The sequence below is a fragment of the Lytechinus variegatus genome, chromosome 8, assembly GCF_018143015.1.
Source record: "Lytechinus variegatus isolate NC3 chromosome 8, Lvar_3.0, whole genome shotgun sequence".
In the NCBI taxonomy this organism is placed as follows: domain Eukaryota; kingdom Metazoa; phylum Echinodermata; class Echinoidea; order Temnopleuroida; family Toxopneustidae; genus Lytechinus; species Lytechinus variegatus.
This window is the reverse complement of record NC_054747.1, coordinates 4,814,146-4,832,846: the sequence shown is the minus strand read 5'-3', so window position 1 is coordinate 4,832,846 and position 18,701 is coordinate 4,814,146. Positions and strand designations below refer to the sequence as shown.

General features: G+C 36.1%; 1 protein-coding gene across 2 annotated transcripts in view; it reads left to right on the top strand.

Moving 5' to 3' along the window:
• The first annotated feature begins 1,417 nt into the window (after positions 1-1,417).
• Positions 1,418-18,701, top strand: part of LOC121419870 (high affinity cGMP-specific 3',5'-cyclic phosphodiesterase 9A-like) — a 54,778-nt gene continuing 37,494 nt past the window's right edge. For both annotated transcript variants that reach the window (XM_041614332.1, XM_041614331.1), the window contains exons 1-4: positions 1,418-1,949; positions 5,143-5,213; positions 8,107-8,184; positions 9,587-9,630. In XM_041614332.1, coding sequence (XP_041470266.1) covers positions 1,881-1,949; positions 5,143-5,213; positions 8,107-8,184; positions 9,587-9,630 — 262 coding nt within the window. In that variant the 5' untranslated portion in view covers positions 1,418-1,880. The remainder of the gene's footprint in view (positions 1,950-5,142; positions 5,214-8,106; positions 8,185-9,586; positions 9,631-18,701) is intronic.

Below are 18,701 nucleotides of genomic sequence, written 5' to 3'. Positions count from 1 at the left end.
ATATAGATATAAAAGAAAATTGGAAGAAAAAAATATAGATAGATAAATAAGTGAATGTATAATAAACAAATATATATGAATGGGTGAGGTCCGGCAGCTTTTATATGGCAAAAAATATGGAATAAAAAATAACAAAAAAGAAAACAAAATTTTTCATTCGACTGATGAGAATTTCAGAGCTGTGAAATACTGATGAATCACTTAAATGTCAATTTCCTAATTAAATTGTTTTGCGAAAATGGATATGGAATTCTTTTAAATATGAATATAAGATTCGTGTGCATGTGTGCGTGCGTGGAAGATATCATGTGATGGAATGTATTATTCTTACTGTTATTTTACTGTTATTTTACTATGCTTTTATTATTCAATCATGTGTATTTTTGTTGTTATTTTCTTTTATTATCTCTGTATAAATTTTGTTCACTTACTTCTAGAAAGAAAAAAAACAGCCTGTCGCCTGAAAGCAGTTTAAATCTATTAAGATAAAATAATTAAACATAAAAGAGCAACCGAAGTCCTTTGAAATATCAAATATTCACATTTTCTCATCATGTTCGTCCGAAACAAAGTTTTATTCGTCCCTGAATATGCTGAATTACTAATGTTTTAACATTTTGTGGTCTAGGCTATTGTTTTCAAATCTGTGAAAACAGAAATACTATGTAATTCAAACAATAAAAAAAACAAGAGAAATAGTGAGGGAGGGTCCTCATCGAATCTCTCATTTGCATATTACTGAGTAGGCGATATAACTGTTTTGCAAAAAAGCGAAAACTTTCGAATATCATAACTTATTTTTGCTTCCGATTTTTATGACATTTCCAGAGTTAGGCTTGTTTGATACTTCATATTGATTCAAATCAACAATTTTCTAGATTGAGGCGTTTCGCGCCTTCTAGTCACAGGTGACGCCAAACAAATAATAAAATAATAATAATGACCAACGATGGTAAGGATAATAATGATAATTATAATATTAATAATAATAACAATAATAATGATGATAATACTACTAAATGGCAATAACATAATAACAAGAACAAAGTCAGAATGCTATCTTTCGGCAGAACCTGAGGGGGGGGGGGGGTGGAGTCGCTAGCTTTTTGGATGAGGAGTGGGGTTTTTATATAACGCGACTCTACCCACCCTTTCAGTACAAGCCTTTATGGTGGAGGTGCTTGATGTCTTTACATCACTCACTTTGATTATAACTCAAAAATACGTCATGTATAGAGGCTTCGGGTTTCCAAGGTAGTTCATATGATTCGCATCGTTACAATATCTTTAAGAATTGATTGAAACTAAATGGGTCACTGTTTTCTGTGTTTTTTCTTTGTTATAAAACTCTTTGCTTCCATTAGCTTTCAAAACGAAATGAATAAAATGCTAATTTCGCCACAGAACGCTCTCATCATCGTATGGCTTCAAAGCTGCGGTTGACATAGCAACCATAGTGTAATTTTCATAATAGGCGCGCTTCCTCGCTATTCCGATCAACGGCTAGGATAACACGGGGAGTCCGTCTCATTTGGTGGCTAAGGGCGATGAGCGGACGATGATGCAGATGAATACATGAATTCGTATATTGTAAAAATCAGACACGGAGTACAAATCTTCGAATCAAGATGTTAATTTCACCATGATAAACAAGCATTCTTCGGTTTCGTGACAAGTCGTTTTTGGCGGGAAAAGATTGCGCTCGCCTGGAAAAGGCGTGATTAACATTTTGACGTCGAGAAAGGAAATATGTACGTACTGCTACGTTTCTAAAGAAAGGAGGAAAACAACGACGTGTGTAATCTATCGATTTGTAATAAGACTTGCAGGAGCGGACAGATCAAGTTCTGTATTGTTTTATACACACCAATAGCGTAATAATGGGTAATGGAGCCTCATACAATAAGCCACGCACCATTTATTTGGATCTTGATGGGAGGATAGAAAAGGTAAGAAAACAACGTATTCAAATTCATAATATTTACCAGTATATCCATTCGTGCGTTGATATTATAAGTTGCACTAAGCCCATTCAATAATTCATCTATTCTACTGCCTAGGAGTATATTATGCAACAATTCTTTGGCGAGGTTTTCATACCATTTGAATGAAAGAGTGCATTTCTTTTCATAGCAATCATCCTTGTTTGATTTCGTTGTAAAATGTGATCTATTGCTTAAATGAGAACCATGCGATTTAAAGATTGCTGTCATTTGTCTTTTAATCAATATTCATTAAGGTTTATACTGATATGGTAACAAAAAACAACTACTAGTACTACAATATTTTGATATGGACAGACTGTAAAACAAATAGGAAAAGAGAGAGAGGGAAATAGAGGAAGGGGGAGGGAGTGGGGAGGGGGGGGGGGGTATGAGACAGAACTGTGAATGATTGATCAGAATCTGCTTTTAAAAACAGCCTTCGGTGATACTATACAGTGTATATAAATTTTTAAGAAGCGAGTAAGGCCATTGCAGAATCGATTATTGTAATATTTCTTTCAATCAAAAGCGACGATAACGTCTAAAATCACTATTGTATAAGAACCCCACACGCACACACATTATACACACATGGTACATGTACATGTATATACATCTTTAAGTATATGTATTTCAAGCTGAAAGATATCGAATGATGGTTATGAGTAATATTTTTTGTGAGTTTTCAGGCCTTCTTCATACCAACAAAAATCAAAATTAGAACGAAAATCAACAGCTATTTTAAAAAGTTATTATTTTCATTATTTATTCGCCAAAAAAAGAATACATCTCTTTATTTATTTTTTAGTTAAGAAATACATTTCAGTTTTCATTTTAGTATAAACGATAAAAAAATAAGAAATATCCACTATTGGAACCCCAGGGACAGAAAACAAAGTTAACTGAAGTAATGTGGCATGAAGCCTCCTTTCCCAATTCCATTTATAATACTATAAACGGGTGTAGCATGCGATATAGATATTTATTGAAAAAACTATATTGACGTATTATGGGTAATAATATTATGGGTGATAACCTTACCCCCTTCTACAGTTAAGAACACAATTTCTAATTCAGGAGGGATAGACAAACCCGAAATTGAAACATTCTGCAATTAGACATCAAGTAAAAAAAAAATCCTGAAAGCCCAAAACAATATAAACAAATGCGTATTCATTAAATAAATGTATAATCACTTGTAAATAAAAATGACTAGAAATGACGGGGGGGGGGGGCTGAAGATGACAAAGGGAGAGAAAGGGAAAGAGTGGGAGAAAGAGGAAGGGGGGGGTAAAGAAAAAGTTTCACAGGCAAAGGAATTGTAAACAAACTCAAAATGGTATAATAATACTTGAAAAATAAAACTTATTGAGACTTAACTTCTAAGGGATTAAACACTTAACAACTCATTTAAATTGGGCGCTGGCGGAGGTAACGCCCAAGCGTTACAAGATGAGGACTTTTCGACCACCCCCGTGCGCAATGCGCATTTAGCCAGTAGGCGCTGCGCGTCTGCATTTATATACTTAACGCATGCAATGCGCTGAATCGTAATTTTTACAGTGACGTCACCTTTTCCTGATTTGTGCAACTTTGTATCATTGACGGTACATTTATGATGATACGTGTACAACGGCATTTGCTCGTGTATAACAAGCTAAGTAGGCGTTTTACAATTTACTGTAATAAATAATGAACGTTTTATCATACAGTATTCGATATACTGGAATACATTAACTCCAAATATAAAATCATCCCTCGTACAAAAAACCTGCACTAGTGATATTTGTCGTACATGTAATACAGTATATTGTAGAATAGATGTACACTATTTATATAATACATATATATGTATTGTGAAAGAAATGGATAAAGAGAACAATGGTAGGCATAGCTTAAATCAAGGCTCGCCAGAGCTCTCTGCCCTTTAAAAAAAATGGTGATGCCAAAGGAAATTATAATTAGTGAGTGTCAAAAATATGTTTATCTTGACGGTCAATCGGATCGGGGTCACCCTTGCCATTAACCAGTCTCTGTGGTCTTGTGATTAAGGCACCGGCATTCCAAGCTGGGGGCTCAAGTTCAATTCCCGGCAGAGACATTTTTCGGCATCCCCAGGTTTTCCTAAGGGCTCTGAGGAACTTGATTTAAGCTACGCCTACCATTGATCTCTTTATCAATTTCTTTCGCAAAATACATGTATTTAAATAAAAGAGTTGCCAAAGCTGTTGTACATGTAAAATTTCTCACATTTATACATACACATATATATATATATACATGTATATTTATGTATACATGTGTATATATGTAAAGTTATACATGTACAACAGCTTTTGGCAACTCTTTTTTTTAATACTGTAAAGAAATGGATGAAGAGAACAATGGTAGGCGTAGCTTAAATCAAGGTCTAGTGGTTAAGGCACCGGCACCGGCGTTCAAAGCTGGGGGCCCGGGTTCGATTCCCGGCAGAGACATTTTTTCGGCATCACCAATTTTTCCAAAGGGTAGATAGCTCTGGGGAACCTTGATTTAAGCTACGCCTACCATTGTTCTCTTCATCCATTTCTTTACAATATTTAAATAAAAATAAAAGAGTCGCCAAAAGCTGTTGTACATGTATAACTTTACATATTTGTTTTTCTTCTCCCGTACGTGTACTGTATCGAAGCAATAGTTTTGATCCAGCTGAGGCATGGCGGCTTGTCATTGTTCTAAACCCACCTTCACCCGACAAAGGAAATTGTAAGTGGTATAGTGTCGAAAATCTGACGGTCAATCGGACTGGGCTCAGTCTAGCCACTAACCCTTCTCTGTTGTCTAGTGGTTAAGGCACCAGCGTTTAAAGCTGAGGGCATGGGTTCTATTCCCGGCAGAGACATTTCTTCGACATCACCAATTTTTTCCAAAGGGTAGATAGCTCTGGGGAACCTTGATTAAAGCTACGCCTACCATTGTTCTCTTCATCCATTTCTTTACAATATATATATATATATATATACACTACACACATAAGTAAACTTATCATCACACTATATATATGCATATATAAACACACACACAGTAAACTTGGCTGCGTTTGAGGTTTTTCTTTTTCGCCAAGTCTCGTTCTTCAAACAATAATAAAAAAATTAAAATGCCCTTTTGTTCCCATCAGATCATCTTCAGTACCCATTGTGGATCCAGGGATATCCATGATCTATTGACCTCGGCTGCCGGTGTGAGTAGGTAAGATCTATGATTCCATTAAAGGGAAAGTTCACCCTGACAAAAAGTTTATTGTAAAAATAGCAGGAAAAATTATTAAAAAATATTGCAGAAGGTTTGAGAAAAAATTATCAAATAATTACAAAGTTATTAAAATTTCAATTATTTGATTTGTGACGTCATATGCCAGCAGCATTCCTACATAGCGAATGGTAAAAAATCAATGAAATGTCATTTTCTCAGAAAATTGAAAATGGCTTTCACTGTACCGTTTGTATATCAATAGACAAATCATTTTACACCCGATCATGAATAGAAAACAAAATTAAGTCATCAGGAACCATACAAAATCTGAAATTCATGCATTTTATATTACATAACACATGGGGCAGCTGCTCGTTTATGACGTCACAAATCCAAAACTTTGAACTCTAATAACTTTCTTACTCTTTAACGGATTTTCCTCAAGCCTTCACCAATATTTTTTACTATTTTTTCTGCTATTTTTACAACAAAGTTTTCTTCAGGGTGAACTTCCCCTTTAAGTCCAATATGAAAGCAGTATACAGTCATGTACTTATACACAGGGGCCTCGGGACCGGAGCAGTCCGCAGGGACAGAACCTGATCGACACTTTGATCATCAAGTGTGCGGTCTTCAGCCAAAGACTAGCACTCAGTACATGTGGCATGTTCAGGCTGCTCATTCAGACCCTTAAACTCAAGTAAAGGGTTTGCACAGCACACTACATATAGGACCGGAGAGCGGGGGTCTGGGGGATTCAGCCCCTCCCACTCCACACACGCACACGCAGGTTTCGCCCAAAGACGCGAAAATGAATATCTGATAATGATTTCTTTGCATGGTCTGAAACTTGGTCAGTCCTCTACTTTCGGCTATACCCCTCCTCCACTTTCCAAACTGCCCTGCGGCCCCTGTTACATGCCTCAATTATTTTAACCTCTTTCGTCAATTAATTTTAATGCCAGTATTTTTTCATTGGAAACCTTGAAATAATAATGTTTATCGTCTCTGTCATTCTGCTCTTTTCGTCGTTAAAATGTCTATCTGCGCACCCTTCTGTGGATTGAAGGGGTAATATTGAATAAGCCCATGGCCGCGGCCGAGAATTATTGTGAGGTTTTTTTTAATTATATTAAAAACAAAACCTTTTTGCGATACACGAATCGACTCATTGTGGCCGGGAGGGGGGCCGGCCGGGGGTCCGGTTGAGGGGGAGGAATAATTTGAAATCCTGGAACTTTCCATCCACCGAGCTAAAATGAACGACCTTCCTCTTTTTTCTTTTTTTCTCTCTCTCTCTCTTTCTTTTCTTTTCATTTTGCTGTTGGCAAGCGGCGGGGTTCCACGGAACCCAGGGTCCCCCTGGCTACTACAAAATACAAAAGAACAAGAGGGAATATGACATCAGTTTGCTCATGCAGACATGCCTGGAACTGTTTCACCGAAATAACGCAAATCTTTGAAATACCATAACTTTGTTATCCTTGACCGATTTTTTTTTTATATAAAATTCTCAATATTTTGTTTGTCTGATTTTTCTTCATCTGTTAAAATAATATCGTTTTCAGCCTGCACTACCCCCTTTAAAACCTGCTGCCTTTATTCTTGGTAAATCCTCCTCAATGTGTCTGCAACTGTATCGTATCATAAATGCCCCAAAGTGGTAATGATGTGAATGTGTTTTACAGGGCAGATTTTGTGATTATATTTGAAGATTTTTGTTTTATTAGGCACCCGGCCAAAATAGAATTTTTGCGTATTTCTTCATTATACAAATATTTTCAAAGTCTGATATCCGATCATACAAATTTATTTCCAAAAGCAAATTGAGATTTGTGGCTGTCAAGGCGCTAGATATCTAATATTTGAATACTTGAGTGTTCGCAGAATTAATAATCGGAGGAATGCCACGTTATAAACTATTAAGACTTGCTTTACCAAAGCTGAAGAAGAAAAATGTAATTTGCTATTGCTTTAAGCCATTGAAAACCATTTCTGACATGAGATGAATGCTTAACCACCTCACAGTCCATCAGCTGCCTTCACAAGTAACATAATGACGCCACCAGTAACCAGTAAAAAGCATTAATGAAATTACATACAATTTTGTTTTTACAAATGTCACCTACACGTGGTCTTGCACGTGAGAGTAAAAGCAACAGTTTCCTCAGCGAGAAAAACAAAAAGGGAAATCGTTTGCAGATGGGCATCGAATTTCCATTTGAAAATGTCAGCCACCAAGAAATAAATGACACTTGGATTTGGCAAAGAAGGCAGAAAAGACATGCCCTTCCAGCCATCAAAATATCGATCTTGTTTCAGAATGTCATATTCAGTCTTTCAATAGCTGAGCTAAACCCTTCTTCGTTACCTCTGAGAAAACACAAATTACCATACTATCATTCTGTACTTTCCCATAGAAACATAGATGTTTAAAGCAGAATACGCATCATTTGTTTGTATTATTTGATCTCGATCTTTTTTCATATTGTTCGGAGATTTGTAAAACAAATAGTGACACCAATTGATCTCGTTTGTAAAGAATATTGCACGAGTCTTCTGGAAATGAATTTCTGCAATTGCGGTTAAAATACCAGCTTACCTACACCCCGCTTTTCACACTCGCCACTTACACACGCACACGCCCTCTTCATTCTCTCCCACACACACTTGCGAAGCATTCACACAACAAGACCAACACGCGCACGATTTAGCGCATACACACACACACATCATCCGCACACAGTCTCGCAACAAAGCGTTATAGGTATCAACCCTAAATACAGTGGTTAAAAAATATATCATCGTTGCCCCTTCCCCCCCCCCCCCGTCACTATCCATCCCTCTTGAAGCATTTCTTTTTAATTTCACACTCTCTCCCGATTCGCAGATGGGCAACAATAGCTCTCAAGGATCAGCAAGGAGCATTAGTTTCCATAGCTCCAACAATGCCCAGTAACACAACAAGGTAAGCCTGGATTTTTTTTTCTATTTATTCGATGGTAAACATTTATTTGAAATATGAATAATGAAGATGATAATGATGAATATATGATTTGAATTCAAAGTAAAAAAAAAACAATACATACACATAAATGACACGGACACGCCCCCCCCCAAAAAAAAAAAAACAAGGAGTAACAGTCAATATATATATATTTTTTTATTTACTTGTCAGGCCTAGTAATGGATGTTTATTGATATTGTTGATTACTTAGTATCATTATAAATGCGGCTAAGGTTTCAATTAATCATAAATGCATTAGCTGGTATCCTTGGCTAGGAGACTCAGACTGCATTAGGTAAATTAAGGATTTTTTTGGCCTACCTTTTCGTTTGTCGTTTACCTATTTTGTTCGTTGCTGCTGCTACTATCAGTAGTAGTGCTCTTATAAGAGACTGATGGTAAGATGATGAAGAGTATGATAATAACAACCATAATGATTTTACTAATAATAATGATGATAATAGCCTCAGAGTAACAATAACAATAACACTTATTTCAATAATTGTTAACTTTCATATCATTAGTATCATTACTACTGCTACTAATATCATTATTATCTTCATCATCTTGCTCACCGTCAACAATTACATAATTGCTTAAATTGCATACACCAAAAATGCATACACACCCGTTCTCACTGAAGGTGTACAGGAGTATATCGAGCCATATCGAGTCATATCGAGCATTTTTATTAGTATCACAGTTTTAGGGGTTACCAGAATACTAATTCAAACAGTGTTTTGGAATTGACCTAAAAGAAGAATTATACAGAACCGGGGAAAACGATTGAACTGATATTTTCTTTATTTATCCCTGGGTCTTGTAAAGACTTCTGTTTTTTTAAGCTCTTTTTTCTGTAACAAGCTTGCTATCAGCCAGTCCGATTGGATGATTTCAGTAGCTTTTAACTTTTATTGTAAATGGGTTTTCTCACAAGTTGTATGAAACGGTACACAGATCCCCTGTCGTCACGCCTGAATAGCAAGTCTGTCAATCAAGATGAAATCTGTTAAACAGTAACAGATGCTCAATAGCGAGTCATCGCAGTTGTAACGGAAACAGATTCTACGACTAATAAATCTTTGGAAAATGCCTTTTTAATCATAATTAACAGCTTTTGAGCCCCACGTGGAAAGATGGTGAACCGCGACAGCGGTTCGTCGTAAAATTCTGAACTGACGAAAAAAATATTTTCGACAAATTCTGCTTTGGTCATCATGAAGGGTTTTTACAATATGTTCCCTACGTTCTAGAAAGCGTCTGTTTAGTGGTTGCAAAAACGTGCTAATATAGACATATCGTAAAAAAGTAGTTCCAGATATCATGTAAAAAACAATTGTTCTTAAACGCTTTTTTTGTTCAGGGATCCCTACAAGGTGGTTGTCACTCAAAGCCGTCCTGGTGAAGGTATGTATCAAATTTGATTTATTCCCATTAAATTTTAATTTCTTTATTTTGATAAATGAAAAAAACTTTGTTGTGGGTGTGAACATTTATTGAAATAAAGTATTGAACCGCAGTCTTCCTACTCAAGCTCAACCCTTGCATTTATTCGGATAGGCCTATAGGGACGGGTATCATCCTTATCTACACATTACTAGTTTTACCCAGGACGTATATTATGTTGCACAACACTTTTAAAAATAGTGGACAATATGCTGTCCACACAACAATTGGTTAAAACTTTATCCAACTCTGTGTAGTTTTAATCAATAACGTGTGCTTTGAATGGAAACTACACCTACACAGTATTGATTGAAAACTACCCAGAGATGGATATTTGTTTCGTCCGCCTACATTCGGTCAGTTGTGAGGGGGATATAAAGGGAAGCGTGGGAATACTACATACTTCTATCACACTTGCATGATGAGTTTATTTGAAAACATTACTTTCATATTCCCCCTCCCCTATTTTCTGGTATTTTATTTGACATCAACTTAATCCAATGTCCTGTATCACGAATCATATTGGTTGTGAAGTTGAATCATACGATTGACCGCACTCAATACTCAATTATTTTTACGACTGCGTTTATTTCATTTCAATTGTTTTCCACTCATTAAATTTATCCGATTTTACTTGTATGTATACACGTTTTAATTCGATTGATTGATAGATTCATTTGTATACTTTATTTGTTTTGTTTACTTATTAACTTTTTTCATCTAACTATTAATTTTTCATTCTTAGGGCGGGGGGGGGGGGCATTATGCATCATCCGGTCCCCTCCCCTTTTCTCGGTCCCATTATTTGTCTATTAGTTTGTGAAGGTTTTTTGTTCTGGTTAATCAGTAAATGAGCCATGCGAGGGTTATTAATCATTATCCAAGGTCCAAATGCTGTTATTTTACTCGCTATTAAAAGATCCATCATTTAGCGCACCGAGGGGACATTGAAGCTCTAGTGGAATACGGATTAGGTAATGGTTTATTCGGCAAGTGGGAAGGGGGAAGAGAAAAGAATAGAGGACGATGGAGAAGGTAGGGGTACACTGTAAAAAAACAACAGGAATTTTTCTGCAGTTTAACAGAACAGTTTTCTTTAAAAAGAGGAAAAGTGTGTTATATTAAAGGAAATTTGTAAGGTTCCATACACCAAATACCAATTTCCTGTAAGATTACGCAATCTGGTAAGATTACAGGTGTTCTCGAGACTCTGCTGCAGGAACTGCTTTTATTTTTTTTAAGGATTACATTTTCTAACAGTGTAGGGAAAGAGAGAAAATGAAAAGCAAAAATGGGTCATAAGAGTGGGGGATATGGGTGAGAAAATAAAAACAAATGAAGACACAGCCAGAGTAAGAAAGAAAGAAGAGAAAGAGAACCAGAAAGAGAGGGATTTAGGCAGAGAGAGAGTTGGGATAGAGAGAGAGAGAGAGAAAAGTAGGGATTGCCGCTGGAAAGAAGGAGGGGGAGAGAGAAAATCACTCCTTAATCAATGTCGAAGCAGCTGTCTCTTGTTTATCTTGAACATTTTCTCATTTCTAGATAACGTATGTAGATTAAAAAAAAACATTAAACATTTTGCCAAACCCAATGCCGGAAAGATGCGGATATTTTGTGGACATTATGGGGGCGTGGTTATGACTCTTGTCTTTCAGTCTGCGGGACGTGGGTTCTATCCTAGCCATGGCGCATTTCCTTCAGCAAGAAATGTACCAATATTGTCCTGCACTTAACCCAGGTGAGGTAAACGGGTACCCTGTCGGAAGGAATTCATTGATTAATTGAGCGCTTATAAAAAAAAATGATAAAATGACACCCACTGGTGTCGACAGAGGATGTTAGAATTACACTCTTCATGTTAGACAACAGACAATTAGTGTAGACGTGAATGCCCGACGAGTGGAGGGGCACTTCCATTGACGAGTGGATACCATGCGCGACCATGGGGTCTTAAAAAGTACCCTAAACAAGTATTTTCCATATTCTGAAAATGCACCCCTTGGCATTGGTATTGGCATGTGATAGCCTACCCTTTACAAGTATTGGAAACAAAACGATATTCTTGGCAAGTATTCTCTTAATTGAACCCCTAAACAAGTAGAGCGATATTTTAATTATTAATGTCGGTTTTACCTGTCCTTACATGTACATCATTGGGTTTAGTAGGGCCCCCACCTTGCGCAAATCAGACTCTAAACGCGTAGTGTTGAATGTTGGGGCAGCAAGTGTATCCTTGAAACATTAGTCTTGTTATGCCCTCGCAAATGTGACCCTAAACGCGTAGCTTTCTTATCGATATAGATATCCTTTTTTCTTCATTATTTCAGTGTTATTGACACCCTTATTACGTTACGTACGTAACGTGCCCTATCTTGAAAAAAACATCCTGTTTACGTGTTTTTCTTTGTCGCGCATGGTATCCACTCGTCAATGTAAGCCCCCCTTCTCCGTGGTAAATACCGAAGGTGCTGTAATAAAAGTTGTCGAGTGTTGAAGAAAAGGTGTTGATCTAACCCCCAAAATCTGACATCTGACTAGAATGACCGGTGTTGTAACGTATAAACAGCACAGTTTTTGTGTTGTGTACTCAAATCGAAAATATCCGGTGGAAAGACAAACTCTGACCATGCTGACCATGAACTCATTGATTTCTGCGCCATCCTATAGGCTTTATACGACAAACCACTTCTGTTGCTGATGTGGTTTACGGTACACCGTGTGGAGTGTTATAGAAACAGTGGATAGAAGAAGAGAAGAAATGGACTGTCCGTCTTCAGGAGTCTCCTGAAGACGGACGGTCAACCTCATAGGCGGATCCAGGGGGCCCGAGGGGCCAGCCCCCCCCCCCAATTGGCGGAGTAAAGAAAAAAGGGAAAAAGAAAGGAAGGGAAAAGAGAGGAGAAAAGAAGAAAGGCAAACATAAGAGCAGGGACATGATTGAATAAAATAACATGAGGGAGGACTTTGAAAATAATTTTTTGAAAAATCTTTTTGTTAGGATATAAAATTTTCGCTCGCGCTTCGCGCTCTTATTGTCTTTTAGGGGATTTGCATATCTTGCTCAATATGGAGCTTGAAATATCAAACTTTGAAGTCAATATACAAAACATATTTCAGCTGGGAAATTGAACTTTCATTATTTTGTTTGATTTACAAATTGATTTTAAAAAAGTGCTCTGTAAAAATGTCTGTGTTATGGTCTGAATATTATCATTTTCTGCTTGCGCTGCGCGCTCGCAAAATTTGATTTGTCAGGTACCTATTATTTTCCTGTATTCCATAAAGTTCTCAAAAAGTTCCCTATTCAGGTCAGATTGTCAAAACGTATCAGCTAGCGCTGCACGCTAGCATTTTGATTAGTGAGTTATGTATATCCCAATATTAATTCTAAATCAAACTACTTTGATGACAGTTTATCAAAAATTTCGGCTCGCGATTTCCGCTCGCATTGATAGATATCATGCATTTTATGCATAATTACAAAAGTGCTTTAAATGTCCAGTTTTCAGGCCATAATATTAACAGATTTCGCGCTCTCATGCTTAGGAAGAGAAATAGGAAGATAGTCATCATTTTCTTATGATGACATAATGCCCTTATAGAATGTCCCGGTCCTATGTAAAAACTCAAAGTAATAATAATAAAATACATCAGCTCTTTTTTAACTGTCATCCATCACGATTCACAATTTTCCCACAAAGTGTTTGCAATACAGAGCTTAAATTGACCCTTTGTTAGATCGGAATATCATATGTTTGTAGCTCGCGCTTTGCGCCCGCTTTACTGATTTTCATGATAAGAAAGGTACAATACGCAGATTGTTCTCTATTTAAATCATTATCCAGTTTCAGATCACAATATCAAAAATTGTCTGCTCGCGGATATCCTTTTCATGATTTACAAAACATGAATAGAGTGTCCAGAATTTTTCCGCTCGCGCTTCGTGCTCGCATCAATAAAGTTTAGTTTATATACTTAGAGTCCTTCCAAGATTACAAAAAGTGCTTAGCATTTCCATTATTCAGGTAAAAAAGGTAAAAATATTTCTGCTCGCGCTTCGCGCTCGCAATATTTGAATGTTGAAATATGTAACGTCTTCATGGCCAAATTCAAGCAGTCCAAAACAGGTACAATTTCGAGCAGTTCAAAACGTATACAAAAATTTTCTGCTCGCGCTCTGCGCTCGCATTATTAATGTAAGGAAGATCCCCACTTACTCATCCTTTTCATGATTTACAAAACTAATTGAATAGAGTGTCTTGTTCAGTAGGTCTAAATCTCGAAATTTTTTGCTCACGCTTCGTGCTCGCATGTTTGATTATATACCTATTCTGTTAAAAAAAATATGCTAAGAATTTCCATTCCTTAGGTAAAAATGTCAAAAAATTTCGGCTCGCGCTTCGCGCTCGCATTATTTGATTTTTAAAAATGTGTAACGTCTTCATGGCTAATTGCAAGCAAGTATTTAACAGTACCTTTTCCATCACTTCATTTCATTTCATTTCATTTATTTGTCCGCTAAACGGATAATTGTATAACTTGACAATTCTTGCAACAAACATAAAATTCACAGAATAACATAACAATGAACATACCAGTAACATAATAACATGAACATGAACATAATCATCGTGATTGTACTGAGTTATAAAATACATGGAATGTATACATAAATTAAAATAGATGACTTTGCCGGCAAAGCTATTGAGCATTTATTTATTTATTCAGCTATTTATTCATTCATTTATTGGTTGATTATATTCTTAAAGTTTTTATGGTATAAACGTTGTGAATATATATTATGTATTAAACATTATTTATTTTCTTCATTCTGAAAGTGATATAATTAAAGCTGTAGCTAAATCTTGGTTTTACATCTTCCTTCTTTCAAGTTAAGACATGCGGGCGGACTGCGGACTGCTCACTCTTTACGTTCGTAGTAATTATTAACTTGCATAGACATCTTTTTTTTCAGGAAGACAAACATTTCCCAGAATGTTCAAAATTTTAGGAAAAAGTACATAAGATTTCCAAAAAAATTAGCTCGCGCATGATATAAATAAGGATTATGGTATTATACATTTATGTTTCATAAGAATAAAGCTAAAAAGTGACCATTAGGACTACCCCTTCAAAGAAACAAAAAATCCCGGCAAAAATCATATTCGAGCGGCCGATCGGGGAAAATATGGCTGAAAAAAATTCCGGCCCCCCCCCCCCCTATTGGCGAAGGCTGGTTCCGCCCCTGGTCAACCTGTTCGAAACGTCGAGTCTCTCTACTACTCATCATCTCTACTCGCCGACACAAGCCAGCATCTCCTCATCAGCTCTACTACTCAAGCTGTTCTCACTCAACATTCCTTCTGGTTTACAGTCCTTTTCAGGACTACTTTCAAGAAAGAATACTCTCCTCTCAAATTTCCACTTTCTCGCCTATCCATTTCTTCTCTTCTTCTATCCACTGTTTCTATAACACTCCACATGGTGTACCGTAAACCACATCAGCAATTGTACAAGCCACCATGCAAGCCTTCAAACCAATTCTGTCTTTTGCATTAGAAACAACCGGCATTAAGTTTCTCTTGTTTAAAATTATGTGCATTGTGTCGACCTCTTCCTTTTTTTTCTTGTGGGAATATCACCTGCGTCATAAATCCGTGCGTAATATGATCATTATTTTAATTTCTAAATTGCATCTTGACTGTTCATGTTATCTTGAAGCCAGACCATTTAATGTTGTTGTGATTTGTAGGAAACCGAATAGGATAGCTTGTTGTCATAGCCTCTGGGGAGTAAACATGAAAAACCAAAGGAAAAGCCTTTTTGGATTTTCAAAATTGTGCTGCCCTTATTTGTTGTTGTTGTAATCTGGATTCATTTTCTTCTATTTTGTTCTTAGAGTATAGTGGATACGGGTTTCGACAGGGGGTTTCGCCCATACGACTTTTTACGTCATGAAAACCCACGCCCCAGAAAGGAGAAATATTGAGATTCATATTTGGTCTTTAGCTTTACCCCGGAAAATGTCAGTCTTAAAAAAAAAGATGAAAAAAGATAGAATAAGGAACATAGAAGACAGAATAACAAAAAAATGAGAGGTTTATTATATGTAAGTTTTGTAACCATAACCCCGCAATTGAATAATGAACAAATAAAAAAACATGAGAGCGTCTCACCCCCACCAGATTTAAAATACCCCGGCAACGACCCTGCTCATATGGCCGTCAAAATACGAATGACAAGACTTTCATCAAATACATCGTATTAACAAATGACTTAAAAAATGCACTGCGTTTTATTGATTGTAAGCGGTATGACTTGGAATTATTGATCAAGTAAATCATCCGCCGTTTCATAATCCTATTAAATCCTATTTAAATTTGAATTTATTCGATAATGGTTTGTTTGATAGGAGAAAAATAAAAGTGACTTATAGATATGTAAAGAAGATTGCAACCCGGGCCCTGTAACATAAGGCTTAGCGAGTGGTCATGGTTGGGATTTTTACGATTTGTATCGCAAAATGATAAGTGCAACCAATCCACCCCCGACCAGTCGTACAAATCAGCCTCATGCACGATCATCAATCGCTATGCTCTATACAGTGCGTCCCAGAAAAAACGAAGCCGAGATTTAGTGATGATTTATCATAACTTAATCATAAATGAAATAGACAAATGACCTACCAATGTAAAGCTTAGAATCTCCTCTTTCATCTGATACTACTTCGATTATTCCTCATTCACGCACGAGTGAGCAAAAAACAATTCAAAGAAAGGATGCCAAAAACTCATTTGGCGGGGGGGGGATATCTAGATTTAAAGAAAAGAGTCACATGACTAAAAAGTTCAATATCTGCTCTTTTATTTGATACCTTAATAAAAAAAAATGATCAAGAAGTAAAAAAAGTTATGATCTCTCGAAATAATGCTTGTATTTCCATAATTTCATTAAATAAACGTGTTTTCACCACTTTCCCACAAAAGCTATCGCACGGGCATGGCTGATCGCCAACATGGTCAACAAAACGGAGCGTGAGTTTGAACGCCAGCCTGTAAAACCTCTTAATTTTTTGAAATTATTGAAATTCAAGCCTTATTTCAAATAAACAGAACTTTGTTATTCCTTGACGATTTTCCGTAATTGAGGTATCAAATTAAAGAGCAGATATTAAACTATCTAAAAATGTGGTTTTCTTTTTAAAACCCAGATACGGCCCGCCAAGTGACTTTTTAAAATTCCCTTTTAAATTGTTTTTTGCTCACTTTTGCGTGAATGAGAAATCATTTAAGTAATTTCAGATGAAAGAGTAGATTCTAAGCTTTAAAATGGTAGGTCATTTGTCTATTTTATTTGTGATCAAGTTATGATAAATCATCGATAAATCTCAGTTTCGTTTTTTGTGGGACGCACTGTATTACGGGATCCAATCTGCTTAAAGCTGGGTTATAGTGAACTATATAAAACCTCTTATTCTATCACTGATGGGTGTTATTACTAACAGCTGTTGATGATGAAAGAACTTAAAAATGAGAAAATCATTTTGCCCTCTTAAAAAGGGGGAAAATGGCCCAATTTTAACTCTCACTGGGCGAAATACTGTCCACACAACTATTGGTTAAAATCTGTCCAAATTGGGTAATAAAAACCAATAACTGGATAATAATAAATGTGTTCAATGGGATAATAGTTGTCAAGAAAATATAAATATTTATATTGTATTTACCAACATACAATTCCCAACACAGTGGACAGTGCGTTGCCCAACATGTTAAGTGTGTACAAACAGAGAGTTGTATTTGTAAAGAACGACACAAGCGACATACAAGTCCATTTCTTGGCAAAACTGAATTAAACATGGGATATTATTGTTTATACATTAGCCTATCTTGTTTGTGATTTATATCCCGAAATTCCATCCAACATTGTCCAAAAGTGCCTGAAATTATTGATTTTTTTTTCAATCTTAGCTTTAAATTCTTTACTTTCTTGAGTAAAGGTATTCATTTCATAATGGTTAGGATTATCTCTTGAACCTATCACATGTATTCGGAGATGCAGTCAGATGACATTACATTTTTGGCACAAACCTAGGATTTTCTTGTTGAAAATTTTAAAAGACCGTCCTCTCCCATTTCGAATTTAACTATAACTTAATTGGATGGGTATGAAAGTTATCATTGACAAAGAATTCCATTACTTTCTATATTAATTCAATTCCTACATTTACGTAGGTTTTAATATTCAAGATATAATCAGGTAATTGGTCAAGTACAGACTTCTCAATTTGAGGATTTGCTCACCAAGAATCGATATTTAGGGAAAAAAACCGGTGCTGAGACGTTTGTCGATTTGCTGATTAATTCAATGACATTTTGCTAATGAGTAACCCTAGTCATGTGAATGACATTCAAGAGGTAGACGTGTAAGACTTAGACACTAAAGGGATGAATTGGGATGCAGGCCACACTTCGAACCCATAGCTGTACTTGCGTATATGTCTTAAATGAGAATAAAACGGTTGGAACAAGGTAGATTTTGTAAGGACAACATATTCAAAGCAAAACAAAGAAAAATAAATTTATGATAATATGAACAAAAAAGTATATGAGCATTTAATTGTGGAAATTAGTTAATGTTGATAGATTTTTTCTTGGCACTACGACCAACATGTATGATATAGAAATTGTATCCCATGTATTAGTTTTCAACAAATTATAATACTTAAAATCGCCTATCAAGTCTATTAAACGATCGAGTCTTTTCTCATGGAATAAACAAAAACATGTATAGAGATTTCGTAAAATAGATCATGGAAAAGCAATTTTCAGTATCACTAGAATGAACAAGAAAAAAAAACACTTATATTTTAGGGAATATTTCAAAGGATGGAGTTGTACCTGTGTAATATCAAAAATCTTGGTTGTATTGCCAAAATGAACATCGAAGCATAGATGATTTCAGTTTTCAAATGCTTACAACTTTTTCAGTGTTTGTCTAATTGCTTCCAAGCTTTCATTGATCACGTTCTT